This window comes from Spodoptera frugiperda, chromosome 11, assembly GCF_023101765.2.
Source record: "Spodoptera frugiperda isolate SF20-4 chromosome 11, AGI-APGP_CSIRO_Sfru_2.0, whole genome shotgun sequence".
Lineage (NCBI taxonomy): Eukaryota > Metazoa > Arthropoda > Insecta > Lepidoptera > Noctuidae > Spodoptera > Spodoptera frugiperda.
Window position 1 is genome coordinate 49,577 of NC_064222.1, and position 19,180 is coordinate 68,756.

Sequence of the window (19,180 nt, forward strand, 5' to 3'; positions counted from 1 at the left end):
GGAACATTCAATAACAGGAAACTCGACACCATGCTATTTTCAAGGATATTATACCCTATTTACTAGAAGGGGTTTTAGGCTGAGAAAAGTCCTATTGAGTTTTTCAGCTTCTCAAGGTTGCGGTAGGCAGGACAGGTGCAAAGTAGCTTGTCTGGCTGGCTTTGTAGGGAGGGAGATGTCAAGAACTTTTATTTAAACCAACCAAATCATAAAAATACTTTGTCCACTGCATAGTTGGCGCAATGGTTGGGAAACAGCAACATTCTATGAGACACGCACCTCACAGCTTACATAAAAGTGGCTAGGAAATATTCTTGAATGACATTTTGAGTTACCATAAGTACCACAATATTTATGCAGGGTAGGGAGAGACATTTTTTGATGATAATATAATGAATGACACATTTGAATTTCCGTGAAACAGTTTAATTAAAGCAATATGAGTAAAAAAGTTACTATATTACAAAATGTCATGTTATTGGAGATAATTTCCTACGCACTCTTTCTCACCCGGAACTATAAACTGCCTTGCGGGCTACCTTGGCGCGAAAAGCAGGACAAGGTGGTTTTTAGTCAGTCTGACACTTCCTCTTGCTTCGCCCAAGGCGGGAGAAGTCATTAGATGGTTTATCCCTCAAAAGAAAACCAACTCTTACTAATTATGACTTTACTATGTTATGAAGTACTTTGAAATAAATATTGTGTATTGTAATTACGGTAGATATTTCTTTTTTGTTTTTGCAAAAATACGTTACCATAATATCGATTTGGGGGAAAGGTATGGTTTGTTAAAAATGACTAGCAATGAAACCACAGATAGAAGAGTAATATCGTTATTTATTTATTGGAAAGCAGGATATAATAGCATGGATTATACATTACACTTACTAATATAGTAAAAGCAGTGTTCATTTGACAATTTCATTCATGAATTTTCCATTTTAATAGATAAAGCAGTCAATGAGACGGTGGGTAGTAAGCGCACGACCATTTTTTTCCTACATTTCATTATTTGATCAAGAAGTACAAGATATCATCCGCATCAAAAATGTAGCTATTTTCATTAATCACAATTACATGTTTACTTTAAAAGTTGCTCATGCACGCAAACTTTCAGATTCAACATCTATAAGCAAAAATTATAATACATTTTGTCACATTTAGTACCTATAGTCATACATATGTCTACCTATCACAAAGATTCGTAAGTACATTGGACTATTTATTGACACTTAGTAAATAAATTATATTAGTAGCTTAGGTCTTACATTACATTGATTTTAAGTTCAAAACTAGACAAAATACATGACCTATTTCCAAATTATAGTTTTATATACCTAGGCTAACTATAGCTAAAGGAAGAGAATAGCTTAAAATCAAGTTTCGTACAAATGTGGCACAAATATATGCTACAATTAAATGTTTAATAATTATCTTTTATAATAAACACCCCACTTATGAGAAGGATAAAGCTTTTTAGCTGATTTTATTAAATTAACTTAGTAAAATAATTATTTTAATATGTGATACATATTAACCATTTTGTATATAAAACACCGTGTATCCCAAGCTCACTGGTTGTAATAATAATATTCGTTCCTGAAAAAGAGAACTGTACTTCTTTGCAATTACATTTTAATTAGACCGTCATCGAGATTACTAGAAAGTTAAAAACTATTGCTAAACACATACAAAATGTCATTTGAATAAAACCTGCAATATGTTAGTAATATATGATTGAGAATTATTATTTTTCGCAAATTATACAGTAAGGAACATTCAGTTATATTATTTCATTAAAACTATGTAAAGTGCAAAATATATGTTTGAAGGATAGGTACTCATACTTACAATATACATGTATAAACGAAAGTATTTAGTTGCAAATTCGATTATAGCACATTCCACATAAAGTTCTAATTACCACAAAGATGAAATTAGTGACTACGTCAGTTTGGAGTCTACAGTCTAAAATAATCGTTATTCTTATCCTAAACTAAGATATCAATAAATGTATTAATAACTTCTCATTCCTGTTACATCACAAATTAATTTACCAATTTCTGTAGATAGCTGATTATATTATAATCCCAGAAAACATACAAAATTATGTCACTTTACTGAGCTAAATGCTAAGCCTACTATAAATGCCATACAAGGTCTATAAAAATATAATTTGCCTGACAAATAACATCTAATTATTGCAATTAAAACATGACTAAAGATTTGATTAGTGCTTGCCACGAGTTTCTTTCACACATAGACAAGTACTGGATATTTAGGTTACCTGAAGAAGATCACTAGAATAGGAAGACAGACACTAGGATAGGATAGAAAAGGAATTCTAGAATAGATACAGACCAGTAAGAGAGTGGCCCCATTGGATATAGCGCTGTTAGTTACATATAACAATAGGAAACTTATATCACTAATGAATGAGACACATTATCTCGAGCAAAATTAAGGCACAACTAACCAAACGTAAATAATATTGAACTAGACATAAGATTGAACGTGTGTTGATTTGTACCCCAGACTAGCATAGCACAGCACACTACGGATGAACAGACACAATATCAACACTTTAATATTCTATACTACATATTTATAATAGCTGATTTTGTTAATTATATCATTTGTTACATTACCACTGTTTACCTACCACGTTAAGTACGTAACTTTAAAATATTGACTGGAATATATTCTAGTTCGAATAAATAGTTACACCTTACTTGACTATTAATGTCGAAACCACCAAAATAATAATTGAAGCTCATGTAAAAGATTGGCAGCTTCACATGTTTTTTTTATAATAACCTCCACAAGAGAATATTACATCATATTTTATTATCATTCACCTTTATATAATCGTGCGAATAAATTGCATTTAAAGTTACTATAACTAAGATTGGTTTCAAAGTCAGAACTAATGAAAACAGGTACAGAAAGTATGTACTCAACTTTCATAAAATAATAATATTTGAATTATCTCCTAAAATTGAATTAAATTGGAGACATTTGTGTTATCAAAAACCAGTTTAAACTGGTATTAAAAACCTGTTTCAACCACAGACAAATCATAGCATTTGTAGAATATTTCTATCACAGATCGACGTTATTCAGATTAGACCCTGAGTGCGTGGGGAGGTCCTCATGGACTAGTAAGGTCCCGATAGGTACAACGGCTTCATCTCTCTCCCGTAGCTTACGCATCTCGTTCCTCAGTTTGTCGAGGACGGCGTAGTTGGGCTCGTTGTGGCGCGCCTTGTCTTGTAGCAGAGTGATCTGCTGTTCTTCTAGTTTCTTCTCTTTGCAGCTTTTGACGGAACGGGAGCCGTACAGACGGAGTAGCGAGCCCCATGAGCGTACGTGTGGGTGTAGTGCCTAAGGGTTTGAGAGGAGTATATTGAACACTGTTTATACTTACTTTTAGTGAGTACAGAAGATTATCTTTATATGGTACTGTCTGAAATATCAGTAGTAAAGGTTTATAGTATTGTATACCTGTAGTATAGACTGGGAAGCTCGCTGCTTGGCCATCTTCTTGTTCTTGCTGATGACGGTAGCCGTGTGTTTGCCCACCTTCATCGTCAGCTCGATCTTTTGGTACTCCAGTTTCTTCATCTGTCAATTTACTTTAGATTGTAGACATGTATGTAGTGTAACACCTACTTGAACTAACCTCGTGTATGTAATTTGGATCAGCCTATCAGCTGGGGCAAAACATGGCATAATTTTTAGAGATTACAGGTTATTATAAGCATTTGCTTATTGTCTTATGCAGTTTGCAAGAGAAGTTTTGATTAATTTGTTTTAGAGACCAATATATGTAATACCTCAGTATGTATGTGTCGGTCCCCAGCTCCGAAGTTCCTGAGCAGACAGGTGCGCAGTATGGCGTGCGGCGAGGGCTCGCACGTCGCCGCGCAGAACTCCGTGATGCGCGGGTCCTCGATACCCACGTAGTCGAAGAACTGACAACACATTACTAAATTGTCTTACTGACTCTCTGACTAACACACTGTACCAAATCATTATAAAATATCTCCTACATCTAGAATACATGAAAATATTGGAGTTAGAAGCAGAATAGTATGTTTTCTAATTCGTGAATTGGTCGTCGTGAGCTGGTGGGGTGACCAACGTAGCCACGTTATACACTTTAAACGGGTACTTAACACTTTGGCTGCCAACAAAAATCTGTTGAAGGCGAATCCTCCTAGCGCCGGTCATTTTGACCCCCATGGCAGCCAACGTGATAAAGAAGTTTATGAAAGTGACACTGACAATTTACGGGGCAGCACTCAGTAGCGGTACTTACGGTGAAGTCAGGTTCATTAGCATCATTGGGCGCGTTGTTAGGGGCGTGCTCGTCCAACTCATCCTTCATCTCGGGTATAAGTATATGTATGGAGTTCTTCAAATAGCAACAAATAAGTATCTACGTATTTAATTAAAACAAAATTCTACAACTTTCATATAACATTGTGATGCCTTATCAAATATAAACATTATTAACTTATTTGATTGTAAATCATAGTAGAATGTTTTATTTTATATATTTTTTTAAATTGTCAATGTACCCTTACGCTACCGAGTTAATTGTAATAAATAGCTCAAAAATGTGCATAATGATGAAAAAATTTTTTTCGATTGGAGTTTTTTTAGTTTATTCGTTTTTTGAGAACATTTTCTATGGCAACGTAATTTTTTTTTAATTATCGAAAAGTGATTTGAACAAACAGCCCACAGAATTTTATAAAAAAGCTGATATTTTGACGCGTGAAAATTGAGGCAAATTTTTCGGTATTTATTTAATATCTAGAGAAAAAATATTTGTTTCTATTCCAAATAAATTACAGTGTGTTTGGTACATAAAAAGGCACGTGTTCACAAAATCTTCGTAAAATGGGATATTTTTGTCAAAGATAAGATTAAAAAACCAAAATCGTAGTTTTTTGAATTTTACACAAAATTTTGAGGTAATATAAAAAAAAGTGTCAAAAGTTGTAGATCTTTTTATTACCTACAAGTTTGCATCATTTAACTTTTTTTCATAGGACTTGTAGTTTCGCCGAAAATTGCGATTAACCGATTTTTACTCTTAAAACCTCCCTCCCCCCACTTCCCGAACTCGGTTGGAGTGGAATTTTTATTTTTTTCTTGTTTTAGCATATTCTCTTCCATTTCCAATAGGTTTCATTCTACTATAAATTTCTTTTACTTTTTACCTTTATTAGAGGTATCTGCACTCTTCTTTGTCAGTTTTCTTACAATTATTTGAAATGCATGCTGTATGTGAGTATGTTACACTTACCAAGTTGTTTGAACTCATAGACGGGTTGTTTCTGCAGCGCTCGACGCACATACTCGTGGAACACAGATAGGTAGCTGCGCCCGTTCATGTTCATCACCCAGTCGCGCTTGGTCGTCTTACCACCACCTGCAATCATACACATTTATATTTAATAGTATATCAACTTAGAAAAGAAGTAAATTTTTGGGAAAATATACCAGTTCTGTTGTAAAGTTTGTCAAGATTGAGTAAACTTAGTAGAAACACCATAGTTACCCGCATTCTCTTCTCCCGTGTTGGCCGGCTGCGCAGGGATAGTGATCAGCTTGGTGCCCTCAGGTAGCGTGGGGTACTGGAGCGTCTTCCGAGCCTTCGTGTACTTACGGCGATCAGCCCAACGTCTGGAAGAATACAAAAAAGCTAGAAACTGCTGATTTTAACGAAAACTTTACGTGCAACGCAAAGAGTACATTTTTGAACAAGCTTCCACTAAATTAATTGCATACTCACTTGAAATGCATGATATTAACAGTCTTAAACTTGAACAGGCGTCGGCAGTATTCGTTGATCTGTTCAGCGGAGAGATGCTGCGTCTTCCAGCTGGTGCTGACGGTCTCGACCCGCGGCGGCGGCATCACTATACCTCCCGGCAGTACCACCGGCTGTCTCCGCTGTAGGTCTCTAGGACACTCACCATTCTCCTTATTAGTTATTACACTGACTAGTTGTGTTTCGTTCTTAGATGTTCCAGGTTGATTTTCCAGTTCATTATTCCCACTCGCAATTTCTTGTCCATTAACAGCATCAGCTGTTATATCAGTTGTGAAGTCTTCAAGTTTGGTGTCTTCCTTCATTACAATGTCACATTGTAGCTCTATAGCATCGCCAGTGGTTGCTGTACCAGTGCTACTGTCCTGGCTGTTCTCGCAGTAGTCTATCTTGGTAGACTGTGAGTTAATGACCCAATTGCCCGTACGGATCTGTTCTGCAATCCTTTTGTCAATTTCCTTCTGCTTTTCTTCCTCTTCAAGAGCTCGGCGGTAAGCAAAGCATGGTATGGCGCTAATCGGTATATCATGACGCTGAAATAAAAGAACCGAGTTAATTATCATGCAACTAATAATGATTATCGCACAGAAATCCGATCATTCTTAACTATTTATACTTAACACAGTCACATGTAGCACTCACCCGAGTATTGCCCGATCCAAGAAAGTAAGGTTTGGAGAGCGTGCACACCCTGGTGGCGCGGTGCATGTAGATGGGCATCCCGCTGATGTGACGCACCATGATCCAGTCCAGGGGCAGCACCTCGAAGTGGTTCACACCCTTCTCTGTGGAAATAGGTAGATTTTTATAGTTTGATAGCAGAGATATTCAACTACTGTAGCATTTACTTATTTTGAGTTTGTTGTGTCTTGCTTGAACTATGAATACTTGTAGAACCTACATAAGGCAACAACATGCCTGCATAAAGCATGGAACGGAGGCCGTTATCCCACATCCCATGTAATAATGTCTCCTTGTCCCAGGAACAGAAGTATTACAGTATAGGTCCTATTTTACCTATTTATGGAGGTTTTGCATACTACTACATTCATTATAATCATACTAGCAAGCGGACAACATATGAAATCCATGCTTACCTTCTAGAACTGTAGTTTGTCTAGTAATGTACGCTTTCTCCTTCTGCTTGGGAGCACCCTTGAAGTCCTCCGGAAGGTCTTCCTCCAGCATCTTCTCGATCTCTTCTTCTGGCAGACCTTTGAATACATCTACCACTTTAACTACCTTGCAGACATTATTTCATCATAGTAGACACAAAGATTTCCCATAGTTTTGTTGAAGTAATACTTAAAAGTAAGAAGATCATTCTTTAATTATTAAAAGAACCCTGAACTTTATTTAGCTAAGTATGTATTAGTTTGTATAGACAATAAGACAGGTAATTTGATTATAAAAACCTTCTAAGAAATAAAAAATTAAAATCATGAAGCACAAGATAAAACAAGTAATATTTGATGCAGGACAGAAATAAATAATTGTCAGAGAATCTGAAACTAAACTTTGGGGTACATAGTACACACCTAGAATGAAGGAAATCAAAAATTAAATTAGAAACAGTACTCCCTGATAAATAAGTACAGGATTGCATGTAATATCGAAGAGAAACAATTATTCATTACTTACATTGCAGTTAAAGAATAAATACTAAAATAAATATACATATAAATATAATATAAAATCTAAATCTTGTATGACTGGTACATAATAACAGTAGTTCTTTGACTGCAAGTGTAGAAACACACTATCGGAGAGACAGAGCATGCAAGACAATACACACAAAGACAGGACTACCGTCAGAGCTATCAGATTCTTCATCGTTGCTGTCCTCATCATTAGACTTGACCTCGTCCAACACCTTGAACTCTCTCAGCCTCTCCAGTTCTTCAGGAGTCACAAAGTTACCGTAGCTATCCTCACTACCAAACTTTTCCTCCCCGTTCTCTTGATTCTCTTTGAACATATAGGAAGTACAGGCCTGGCTACTTGATGCTTCACCGTCATTCAGTCTTAGCTTTTTTGCCGCTGGTACTTCCAATTGGGTTTCTTCACTCATCTTTCACTCTGTCTAAAATATTTATTACTTTAATTGTTTATTTGCATTGATGAGAGAGGCTAGGATTGGATTATGTAGCTTATATTATCTGCACAAATAGAATTATAATTGTAAAAGTTACTCATTCTTAACTGGGTGTGGTTTTACAGTTTCTAAGCACATAATATAAACAATAGTAACAATAATCAATTAAGTTATGTACACTGAAGTGACAATACAGTATAATTACTTAAAAATATAGTTTTGGTGACACTCAATTTGTTTTATTCAAGAGACTTTAACTCTGTTTTATAGTTGTTTCCTTGCTTATCACTATTAATACCTAGTTTCTGTGAATTTATCTAGTAGTTAGTTAATAACTTGACTATACTCATATACTTTGTGATGACTAAACATAAGCTGCAAATACTGTGAAAGCAGGTCATGTTACAATGTGCTTCAAATGCAAATTGATTGTCTTCCATGGCACAAACAATTTATTGATTTAATACTACTCTAGAGCTGACTATGAGGATACAACCTAACATGATTATGAACATCTACTCTTGATTTAAATGATTACAGAAACAAAGTGGGGGGTGGTACAGTCCTAACAGTATTCCAGCACTAAGTGTCAACAAACACCTGAAGGGTTTTACCTTTGAGGTTATTCACATAAATTATGTTGGAGTAAGATAGTCCACAACTAGCGATGGAACTTAAAATCCAATGTGTATCAACAGTTGGATTCCAACCATCGCTCGATGTAAACTTTCGGTAATTCTGTGACCGCGTGAAAGGCGTGCGCTACGGCCGCGGAGATGTGGCAGAGTTGCGCCAGACTAGAGCCTCTGATCGTTTATACAGAGTCTAGTCTGTAGCAAAACCGCTTTAATACACCCGCAGGATACCACCTCGGGCAGCGCTGCTAATGTATTCCAGTGTTCTCTGCAAAGACAACTTGAGACTTGTGACTTGCAAAAAGGTCAAACTGAATAACGCTATATTACGTTCGTAAGGCTAAGCACTGTAAGCTAATTAACTACAAACAAACAAATTATTATGATTTATTGACATTATGCACTGTAAACTGTAATCTGACCGTTTTGCAAGTGTGCTAGAAAATATTTTTACTTACGTGACCCGTACTCAAAACAATGTTTATTAAATTTCAGATTATATAAATGATTTCGCAATCTTAAGAACCTAATTAACACAACGATAAATAAATCGTAGACCAAAATATGTGTAAATAATTTACGATTTTATTCAAATATTCGGTAAACCCACAGCCTTTCCCATTAATTCTACTTTTTTATGAGTTTGTTCTCTCTCTGCTTTTTTTTATTGGATGAATGATTGAACGAATGACTGAATGAAATGAACAAATGTGAGTTACCAACTTTCGAAAATATTTGTCCCTAATAACGGAAAAATATTCAAAGTAAGAAGTTTCCAATCCAAATAAATATTGTTTACATAATATTATAAGCTTCTTACACAGGTGTCCCAAAACTCAACAATATAATTTAACTCAGTGATTAGCCTTCTTCTACTACGGTAAAATAAAGTGGAGAGAAAGTAAAAATATTTGCATAATAAAAAAAAAGTTTTTAATAAAAAAATTTTCAGATTTTTCAAAAATGGAAATATTTATTTTCTTGTTATTTTCAGAGCCGCCATAAAGACCTATTACTGGGTTAAATGATATCGATAAACCTGTATATAAAAATGAATTGATGTTCGTTAGTCTCGTTAAAACTCGAGAATGGCTGGATCGATTTCGCTAATATTGATCTTGAATTATTTGTAGAATTCTAGGGAAGGTTTAAAAGGTGAGAACAAAAATCGAGGTCACACGAATACTAGCTGACCCGGCAGATGAGGTAGTATTTAAATAATATTATTATTGAATGGAAAAAATATAATTTGTACACCACTACACTACTATAGATTTACTATTAACTAGCAAGTTACTATCATTAAACAACTTTTCTAGTTTTAGAGTCCAATTCACTTTAGTGATCAATCGAAGACCACGCCTTTGACATTCTATTTATTGATAAAATATATCTTCAAGTTTTTGGTTGTTGTCAAAGTTTAAGAATTTATTTTAATTAATCCTTACTTAGGCACAATCTAAATTGTTGAGAATTTTGGGTTCTTTAGGGGTAATTTATTATTGTGAATGATAATTTCTCCTGTCTTAGGTGTATTTTCTAACACATATATTGTGATTTCAGGGATTTCACAAATAAAATAGCAGTATTATTTTTAATCATTTTTATTCACCACAGTAAATCCAATGTTTTCATAATCTACAATTTACCAATTATTACATGACACAAGTCTTTATCAATTTAAGTATGTGCCTTGGCATAGAAATTTAGTCACAAAAAATACATCGAAATAATATTTTCACTTACAACCTATGAACATTTATCACAGTGACTTGCAGCATTCGAGACATTCGATGAAAGCTGCATATGTTTACCCTTATATTGGAAAACGTGGCAAATGTGGCAACCCTAGATATTTCAAACCTCCATCTTTGATTGAATTTTACAAATAAAAAAGTGAATGTAATAGCCACAGATGTTAGTCAGTGATAGTTTTATAAAAAACAATAAATATATTATATTCTTTTACATTTGGGCCACATAGATAGTTACACTACTTTTAAAAGACACGTTTGCGTTTCAATCATTAAATATTTGAAGAATACAGCCTTTTATTTTGTTACATTAACGCAAGGGGTTTACATCAACATTATACCTATATTTTTATTAAATTACATTTAAATAAAATACACTACGCTTATATGAATTGAAAAAATCTGAGTTATATTATTTTAACCTGCTAAACACAATCTACGCGTGTGTCACAACTATTGAAGGAATTCGTAATAGTAAGGGACAATTTACTTTTTGTTTAATCTGGCTAGTTTAGTTGCTATGTAAATAGAATTGGAAGGCGGGAAATCAAATATCTTTACACAAATTGGCATCCACCATCACGCTACATTTCTATAACGTTTTACCTACCTATGAAACTGCAGATCTGACGGTAATTTTATAGCTGAAGACTATAATACTGTTCAACAATGAGTTTTGATTAATAGAGAAGTATATTTTCCACATAAGCGTAGTGTTACAGTACTAGCAGGCTACCGGCGCCGCCGCCGCGGTTTGGGTGGCGGCGCGACGCTGACCTGTGCGTCGGCCAGCTCGGCGTGCGAGGCTCCGGCTTGCTGCAACTGGCCACGAGCTTCCACGAAGAACATCACGTCTCGCAGCTGTTCTTTTAGCTCGGATACCTGTGAAGAGTAGGAATATAAGTCTTCATACATATTAAGTCTCTATCTTAATTTGTTTACATGTTGACTGAATTAGAATAAGCGGATTTTATATGTAACTATCCAAGAGTTGCGCAATGTTTACGAGCTCCGGTCTTGGCTTGAAATGAATCGGGTACCTCGAACATTTTAGAGTAAGCCCTATAATTATTTGAATTGATCATGATAAAATTCTATTACAGTAATTTTCTACTTCTTAGTGAATAAATCTTCCCCAATCTACAATGTAGTGATAACTTACCTCCTTAACAAAGTTCTCCTCCTTGACTTTAGCCCTGGCCTGCCACTCCGCCTGGCTGTTAGCGAGGGCAGCGGCCAGTCCTCGTTCCTCTGACAACTCGTTTTGCAATACTGATAGTCTGGGAAAACATTAAAAAATATTATTTATTATCTATTTCAAATACATAATTGCAACAATGCATTTACTATCCGAACGGATAGATATTATAAGATTATTAATTTAAGGTAATAATCCATTTTTCGCTAGGTAATAACTGGAAAATAATTAATGGCAATTTAAAAAGTCGTAAAATCCAGTTATGCGACTTAACTCTGCTTCTAGTCTACATTTGTACTAATCACACATTGCATACAATTCCTAAATGATATGAATACAAAACGGTTACAATTTATTTTTGAGGTGGGAAAATAATTCAATGACTTCTCCCGCATTTCTTGGGTGAGGCAAGAGGAAGTGTCAGACTATATTAGATTCACTAAAAATCATCCCGTTCCTTCTCCTGCTTTAAACCGGAGCCCCGTTAACCTGTTATCCGCAGCTCCGGAATGGTTACAAAACCTTGATTAACTATGCAAATAGTGTAGTAAGGAGTACTAACTTGTTGGTAACTTGCTGCAGCTTCCTCTCCAAGTTCTTATTCTCCCGCGTGAGTGTGGCGACCTGCTCGCTCAGCTTGGAGGACGACGCCTCCGCCTCCGTCGCTCGGAACCGAAGCTTCTCACACTCCGATATGTGCTCCGCTTCTAACCTGTATAAATAGTTTTAATTAAGACTTTAGCACAGTTATGTTTAAGTGAGACCCTCTCATTTTCAACCAGTAGACTGGACTTTTGTGATAGTTTAAAGGGCATACAAGCAAACGGTTCGCTGGTGATAGACGAATGATATCACCCATCATGGACATCCGCAGCACCAGACATTTTCATAAAGAATATGCTCTTTTCTTAAATGTTTGAAGGTTTTGTCAGTAAACAAATACCGCAGGCAATATGCGACTTATAATGACTTATAATATTAATAATATCTCCAACTAACTTGTTCATCTTCTCCTCGTAGAACATGCGCTGGCTGTCGAGCTGCTGCGTCAGTATGTACGTGAACTCCAGCTGCGCAGAGTCCAGTTTCTCCCCCCCACAGGCGGAGTCTTCTGAAGTGAACCCCCCCTCCGCAGCCACCAGCTTACCATCAGCTTTGTTCTGCACTAGGCGGTGGACGAAGTTGTCACCTGAGGGAATGGAATATTATTAGAAGTAGATCTGTATTTCTGAAAGGGTAGGTAATAAGAGATGGTCACTTCACAAGTTATAATGAGACTTGTATGTATTTGTTAGACTACTTGCTGTATCGAGAATATCGCAACATGTAATGTAACTGGTGCTTTTTCATAAATGATCATTGAAACCAAGAGCAAGAGTAGCATTTACTGGGAGTTTGAGCATCATCATCACCTGCATGTTCATGAAGACTTACCCGCATAATCCCAAACTCTATTAGATCCCAGCTGCAGTGCGTACGTGTGGTTTGACGCTAAGAAATGTTTAGCTGCATGTCCACCTTCGTACCTGTAGGAATATAAACAAATTGTGGTAAATAAAAAATCTGTAAGTAAGCACCTATATCGTCTAACGGCGCGTTCCAATAAACTACCAATCGGTAAATTTGCTTACGAGCCGTAGAATTTTGACACATTTTGTATGGAGCTTATGTCAAAATTCTACGACTCGTAAGCAAATTTACCGATCCGTAGTTTATTGGAATGCGCCGTAAGTTATCAGCTACCAAGAGATGGGTAATAGCAGAACATTTGGTGGCCTGCGATTTCCAAGTTGCCTGTCAACTTTCATGGTTATGGCAATCCCCCAATTTTGAGGGGAGAAGGGGATCATTGATGATGAAGAATAAAAATCTGCGATTATTTCTGTGGTATATTGTTTAAAACGTAAAAAAAATATGCTGCTACTGACCGGCCGCATCCAACATTCCCGCAGATGAGACAGATCCACAGCGTGCCGGCTTCCACGCCGTCCAACAAACCTTCGGCCACGCCGCTAAAGTTTTCTCGCGTCTCGTCGCCGTCTTCTTCTGTATAGTGAGGAGAAAAGAAGAAAGTGTCTTATTTAAATCACATTTTCTTTACGACATACAAAGAGTTTCTTTTTCTCAGATTTTATGTAATTAGTTTGGAGTTGGTATGAATCTAAAAAAGTGTAGAGATTGTATAGGAGCGATTGCTATTGGCCTTCTACAACTGGCCAAGGATAATCCACAAAAGTATAAGTTGTGGCAAAAACAATGAGGTGGAAAATGGTTTGTCACAGGAAGTCTTAAAAGGATTTTTGCGCGTATTAAGAAGGGAGGATTTAAGCATCGTCTTATTAGAAAGTGAATGTGCGATCATCATAAGTTCGCGCGAATTTTTATTGCCGGAACTTGCGATTTTAAAATGAGAATGATAAGGTTATATTGTGTGAATGAAAGTGATATGAAAGTAAATCAAGTTTATGATATGGACGATGTCCTTTATGAGGAGGACGGTTAAGGGGCAAGAAGAGTCTTAACTGAGAATGTGGTTTACATACCTGCGAGGGCAGCTCGCTCGCACTGGAAGCAGACAGCCTGGCCGCGCGGCTCCGGCGTCTGGGCGCACCGACACACCGGGCAGCGCGCGTCCCGCCAGCGCACCAGGCACTCCGCGTGGAACGCGTGCGCGCACTGCACGCTCAGCACGCCCGCCACACTCTCGTCCATGCGCTCTGGCGTACACAACATTCCTACATTACTATCTGAACTATCTCCTACATTACACCAGGCACTCCGCGTGGAACGCGTGCGCGCACTGCACGCTCAGCACGCCCGCCACACTCTCGTCCATGCGCTCTGGCGTACACAACATTCCTACATTACTATCTGAACTATCTCCTACATTACACCAGGCACTCCGCGTGGAACGCGTGCGCGCACTGCACGCTCAGCACGCCCGCCACACTCTCGTCCATGCGCTCTGGCGTACACAACATTCCTACATTACTATCTGAACTATCTCCTACATTACACCAGGCACTCCGCGTGGAACGCGTGCGCGCACTGCACGCTCAGCACGCCCGCCACACTCTCGTCCATGCGCTCTGGCGTACACAACATTCCTACATTACTATCTGAACTATCTCCTACATTACACCAGGCACTCCGCGTGGAACGCGTGCGCGCACTGCACGCTCAGCACGCCCGCCACACTCTCGTCCATGCGCTCTGGCGTACACAACATTCCTACATTACTATCTGAACTATCTCCTACATTACACCAGGCACTCCACGTGGAACGCGTGCGCGCACTGCACGCTCAGCACGCCCGCCACACTCTCGTCCATGCGCTCTGGCGTACACAACATTCCTACATTACTATCTGAACTATCTCCTACATTACACCAGGCACTCCGCGTGGAACGCGTGCGCGCACTGCACGCTCAGCACGCCCGCCACACTCTCGTCCATGCGCTCTGGCGTACACAACATTCCTACATTACTATCTGAACTATCTCCTACATTACACCAGGCACTCCGCGTGGAACGCGTGCGCGCACTGCACGCTCAGCACGCCCGCCACACTCTCGTCCATGCGCTCTGGCGTACACAACATTCCTACATTACTATCTGAACTATCTCCTACATTACACCAGGCACTCCGCGTGGAACGCGTGCGCGCACTGCACGCTCAGCACGCCCGCCACACTCTCGTCCATGCGCTCTGGCGTACACAACATTCCTACATTACTATCTGAACTATCTCCTACATTACACCAGGCACTCCGCGTGGAACGCGTGCGCGCACTGCACGCTCAGCACGCCCGCCACACTCTCGTCCATGCGCTCTGGCGTACACAACATTCCTACATTACTATCTGAACTATCTCCTACATTACACCAGGCACTCCGCGTGGAACGCGTGCGCGCACTGCACGCTCAGCACGCCCGCCACACTCTCGTCCATGCGCTCTGGCGTACACAACATTCCTACATTACTATCTGAACTATCTCCTACATTACACCAGGCACTCCGCGTGGAACGCGTGCGCGCACTGCACGCTCAGCACGCCCGCCACACTCTCGTCCATGCGCTCTGGCGTACACAACATTCCTACATTACTATCTGAACTATCTCCTACATTACACCAGGCACTCCACGTGGAACGCGTGCGCGCACTGCACGCTCAGCACGCCCGCCACACTCTCGTCCATGCGCTCTGGCGTACACAACATTCCTACATTACTATCTGAACTATCTCCTACATTACACCAGGCACTCCGCGTGGAACGCGTGCGCGCACTGCACGCTCAGCACGCCCGCCACACTCTCGTCCATGCGCTCTGGCGTACACAACATTCCTACATTACTATCTGAACTATCTCCTACATTACACCAGGCACTCCGCGTGGAACGCGTGCGCGCACTGCACGCTCAGCACGCCCGCCACACTCTCGTCCATGCGCTCTGGCGTACACAACATTCCTACATTACTATCTGAACTATCTCCTACATTACACCAGGCACTCCACGTGGAACGCGTGCGCGCACTGCACGCTCAGCACGCCCGCCACACTCTCGTCCATGCGCTCTGGCGTACACAACATTCGTACATTACTATCTGAACTATCTCCTACATTACACCAGGCACTCCGCGTGGAACGCGTGCGCGCACTGCACGCTCAGCACGCCCGCCACACTCTCGTCCATGCGCTCTGGCGTACACAACATTCCTACATTACTATCTGAACTATCTCCTACATTACACCAGGCACTCCGCGTGGAACGCGTGCGCGCACTGCACGCTCAGCACGCCCGCCACACTCTCGTCCATGCGCTCTGGCGTACACAACATTCCTACATTACTATCTGAACTATCTCCTACATTACACCAGGCACTCCGCGTGGAACGCGTGCGCGCACTGCACGCTCAGCACGCCCGCCACACTCTCGTCCATGCGCTCTGGCGTACACAACATTCCTACATTACTATCTGAACTATCTCCTACATTACACCAGGCACTCCGCGTGGAACGCGTGCGCGCACTGCACGCTCAGCACGCCCGCCACACTCTCGTCCATGCGCTCTGGCGTACACAACATTCGTACATTACTATCTGAACTATCTCCTACATTACACCAGGCACTCCGCGTGGAACGCGTGCGCGCACTGCACGCTCAGCACGCCCGCCACACTCTCGTCCATGCGCTCTGGCGTACACAACATTCCTACATTACTATCTGAACTATCTCCTACATTACACCAGGCACTCCGCGTGCATTAGCATTCCCTGGTGTGGACATAACTATCTGCATCTATAGGTACACCGTTACGCTTGATGCTTTCTTGCATACTATAAGACAAATTCCTATCCGTTTTATGTCTGCCGGCTCGTAATAACGCTTAAAATATTGAATAGATTTTCAACAGATTAACAGTATAAGGTAATGGCATAAGCTGTAATATATATATAAAAAAATATTATTATATTTGCTTTGACATTCAAAAGTGCCTTCCTGGTCTATTTGAAATAAATAATTTTGACTTTGACTATGAAAAAGTGTGAGCTGAAAAGTACCTAAATGATATAAATAACACATTTTCAACTTAAAACTACTTACCCAGGCACACAGGACAAGTAGGCAGCTCGGTGTGTGAGGGGGGCGGAGTGCCATCCCTGGCCCACTCCACGCGCGACACCCAGGCCATGTGGCACAGGGCGTTGGGTTCCAAGCTGCTGTACGGCACCCCATCGAATGTCTCGTGGAACTCACGCGCCGCGTCACTGGTGCGGAATCTGGAACAACCAAATAATAAATGATGAAGTCCTTTAAAAATTAATATTAGAACACCAGCACCAAATTAGATGGTTCTTTTCTAGAAAAGGTGTGTAGAAAAACTAAATTTAACAAATTCATGGAGCAAACTATCAGCATTACAAAACTCTGGTAGTAAATAAGATTAATTGTCAAATATTTAATTAAGTAACAAAATCATTATTACATTGGACAGAGCAGTCATTATTGTAACACTTAATTAAGAAGTAACTTACGTAAATAAAGCCATGTAATGATCAGGTGAGCCATCCCTCAGCACCCTGACATGAGCAATGTCCTGCTGGCAGGCCGCTGCAAAAGCCAGAAGGTCTGGAGCCCCCAGAGCCCCAGGCACAGACAGCAGACACAGGGTCTTTGCCTCTTCTGCTTCTTTCATTTCACTAAAACAATAATAAATAATCTAATGTTGAACAGGTCATGAAGCATTGTTAAACTTTTTGTTATTTTTTTAAAAAGAAAATATTAGTGTGGGGTTACACACACTAGGTTTTCTCCTGTGTCGTAGGTGCGCTTGCAAACATACAATTTCACATTCACATGACACCCAGACACGAAACAACAACTTGTGGATCACCGTGTGGTAATTCCTAATTAATCTATTAAATTGACAACACTTTATAAACAAAAGTATCTATGTCTGGGTTGCAGTAATGTTGAGATTCCATGACAAATTTAAATTAACAAGAACATAATCTGAACTATTAGATATTTGAGCAAATAAATCAAGAGCTTACTTTTCTTTGTACAGATGTAGGACTCCCTTTGTGACTTCAACGAGAGGGTTTCCACAGAAGAAACTGATGGTATCATCTTCCTCAGACATGCTGTTTTCAGGAGGGGAGCGTCTAGAGCTGGTGGGCAGGATCCCTGTGTCCGTATTAGGGCCTGTGAGGACACTGGCATATGTCTCTACGGTGATGGTCTTGGACTCACGGGCTCCACGGTCTTTCTTCTTCTGTTCTTTAGCAGCTTCTGAATAAGTTAGAGAGAATATAAATATGTTTGTTTAATATTTTCTAGAATTTTCTTTCTTTCTTTCAATGACACATGTACAGTTTTATACAAGCTTTGACTGTAAATGTTAGAATAGATAGGTAAAATGACCCTCTGACCTTATAATTAGATTCATTCGTATTTAATTAGTAGTATGCCTTTGTTTGCATAAGTTTGACTTCAAAATATTTTTAGATTTCGAAATTAAAGTGACTACTTTTTTCTTTGTCTACATTTAATTATTTGATTCACAATATAGTTTTGGGTTCAGAAATTGGAAATTAATCTTATTGTGAACAGTTTTTTTTACAAGATGTCTGTCTACTGTTTGCTATTTACTGTAAACACCACGGATGAGCGTTGTCTACGTGTTTTCTAAAATAATGCAGTTTTGATACATTAGCTGTGTGGTTTGACCCAGTTTCTATTAAATGTAATAAGGATAACATAAATCAGAATATCTTACCCATTTCAGCAGGATTATCGCCCATTTCGGGAAGATCTTCGTCGATTTCAATACGGAGAACACACAAAGACACGGACATTTACAAGCAAATTATTTATTCAAATAAAAAGAAAGAAAAGGTTCCATTCAGCCTTTGCACATCACTGAAGATTATAATGATACTTTATTGCATGATAGCGCAAACAAAGCAATAAATTCGAGAAATTTTAGGAATCACAGCACAATCAGATGACAACAGCTTGGACAAATAAAAAATAATCAATTTAGATAGATAGTTTATGGCTTTTACAAGTGAGATAGTGATATCACATTAAACCATGAGAGAAAGTGATGCAACGATAACTTCAAAATTTCATCAACAACAAAACTC

The 19,180-nt window shown here is 39.1% G+C and overlaps 2 protein-coding genes across 2 annotated transcripts; both read right to left on the reverse strand.

The window, feature by feature from the left end:
* Positions 1-819: 819 nt before the first annotated feature.
* LOC118274958 (microprocessor complex subunit DGCR8) lies at positions 820-9,246 on the reverse strand. Its single transcript, XM_050697103.1, has 11 exons — positions 7,655-9,246; positions 6,943-7,059; positions 6,488-6,630; positions 5,807-6,378; positions 5,573-5,697; positions 5,312-5,443; positions 4,895-4,899; positions 4,322-4,441; positions 3,837-3,974; positions 3,505-3,624; positions 820-3,384 (listed from the first exon to the last, which is right to left on the reverse strand). Exons 1-11 carry the CDS (start codon positions 7,914-7,916, stop codon positions 3,103-3,105), a joined length of 2,016 nt encoding a protein of 671 aa, XP_050553060.1. The 5' UTR covers positions 7,917-9,246; the 3' UTR covers positions 820-3,102.
* A 917-nt stretch (positions 9,247-10,163) lies between these two features.
* LOC118274485 (BRCA1-associated protein) lies at positions 10,164-19,133 on the reverse strand. The gene is made up of 11 exons (XM_050696916.1): positions 18,811-19,133; positions 18,086-18,323; positions 17,567-17,731; positions 17,136-17,311; positions 14,071-14,244; positions 13,456-13,573; positions 12,962-13,053; positions 12,527-12,716; positions 12,090-12,239; positions 11,492-11,609; positions 10,164-11,211 (listed from the first exon to the last, which is right to left on the reverse strand). Exons 1-11 carry the CDS (start codon positions 18,887-18,889, stop codon positions 11,062-11,064), a joined length of 1,650 nt encoding a protein of 549 aa, XP_050552873.1. The 5' UTR covers positions 18,890-19,133; the 3' UTR covers positions 10,164-11,061.
* Between the last annotated feature and the right edge of the window lie 47 nt (positions 19,134-19,180).

What these genes read in the sequence shown, in the direction of transcription:
- LOC118274958 (XM_050697103.1), bottom strand. Translation starts at nt 7,916, where the DNA reads ATGAGTGAAGAAACCCAATTGGAAGTACCAGCGGCAAAAAAGCTAAGA. An exon ending in GTTAATATCATGCATTTCAA is followed by an intron (nt 5,698 to 5,806) that starts GTGAGTATGCAA and finishes GTATTCTTCCAG; the next exon opens with ACGTTGGGCTGATCGCCGTA. An exon ending in ACCGACACATACATACTGAG is followed by an intron (nt 3,625 to 3,836) that starts GTATTACATATA and finishes GTAAATTGACAG; the next exon opens with ATGAAGAAACTGGAGTACCA.
- LOC118274485 (XM_050696916.1), bottom strand. Translation starts at nt 18,889, where the DNA reads ATGTCCGTGTCTTTGTGTGTTCTCCGTATTGAAATCGACGAAGATCTT. An exon ending in CGATAATCCTGCTGAAATGG is followed by an intron (nt 18,324 to 18,810) that starts GTAAGATATTCT and finishes TAACTTATTCAG; the next exon opens with AAGCTGCTAAAGAACAGAAG. An exon ending in TACTTGTCCTGTGTGCCTGG is followed by an intron (nt 14,245 to 17,135) that starts GTAAGTAGTTTT and finishes TGTGTACGCCAG; the next exon opens with AGCGCATGGACGAGAGTGTG.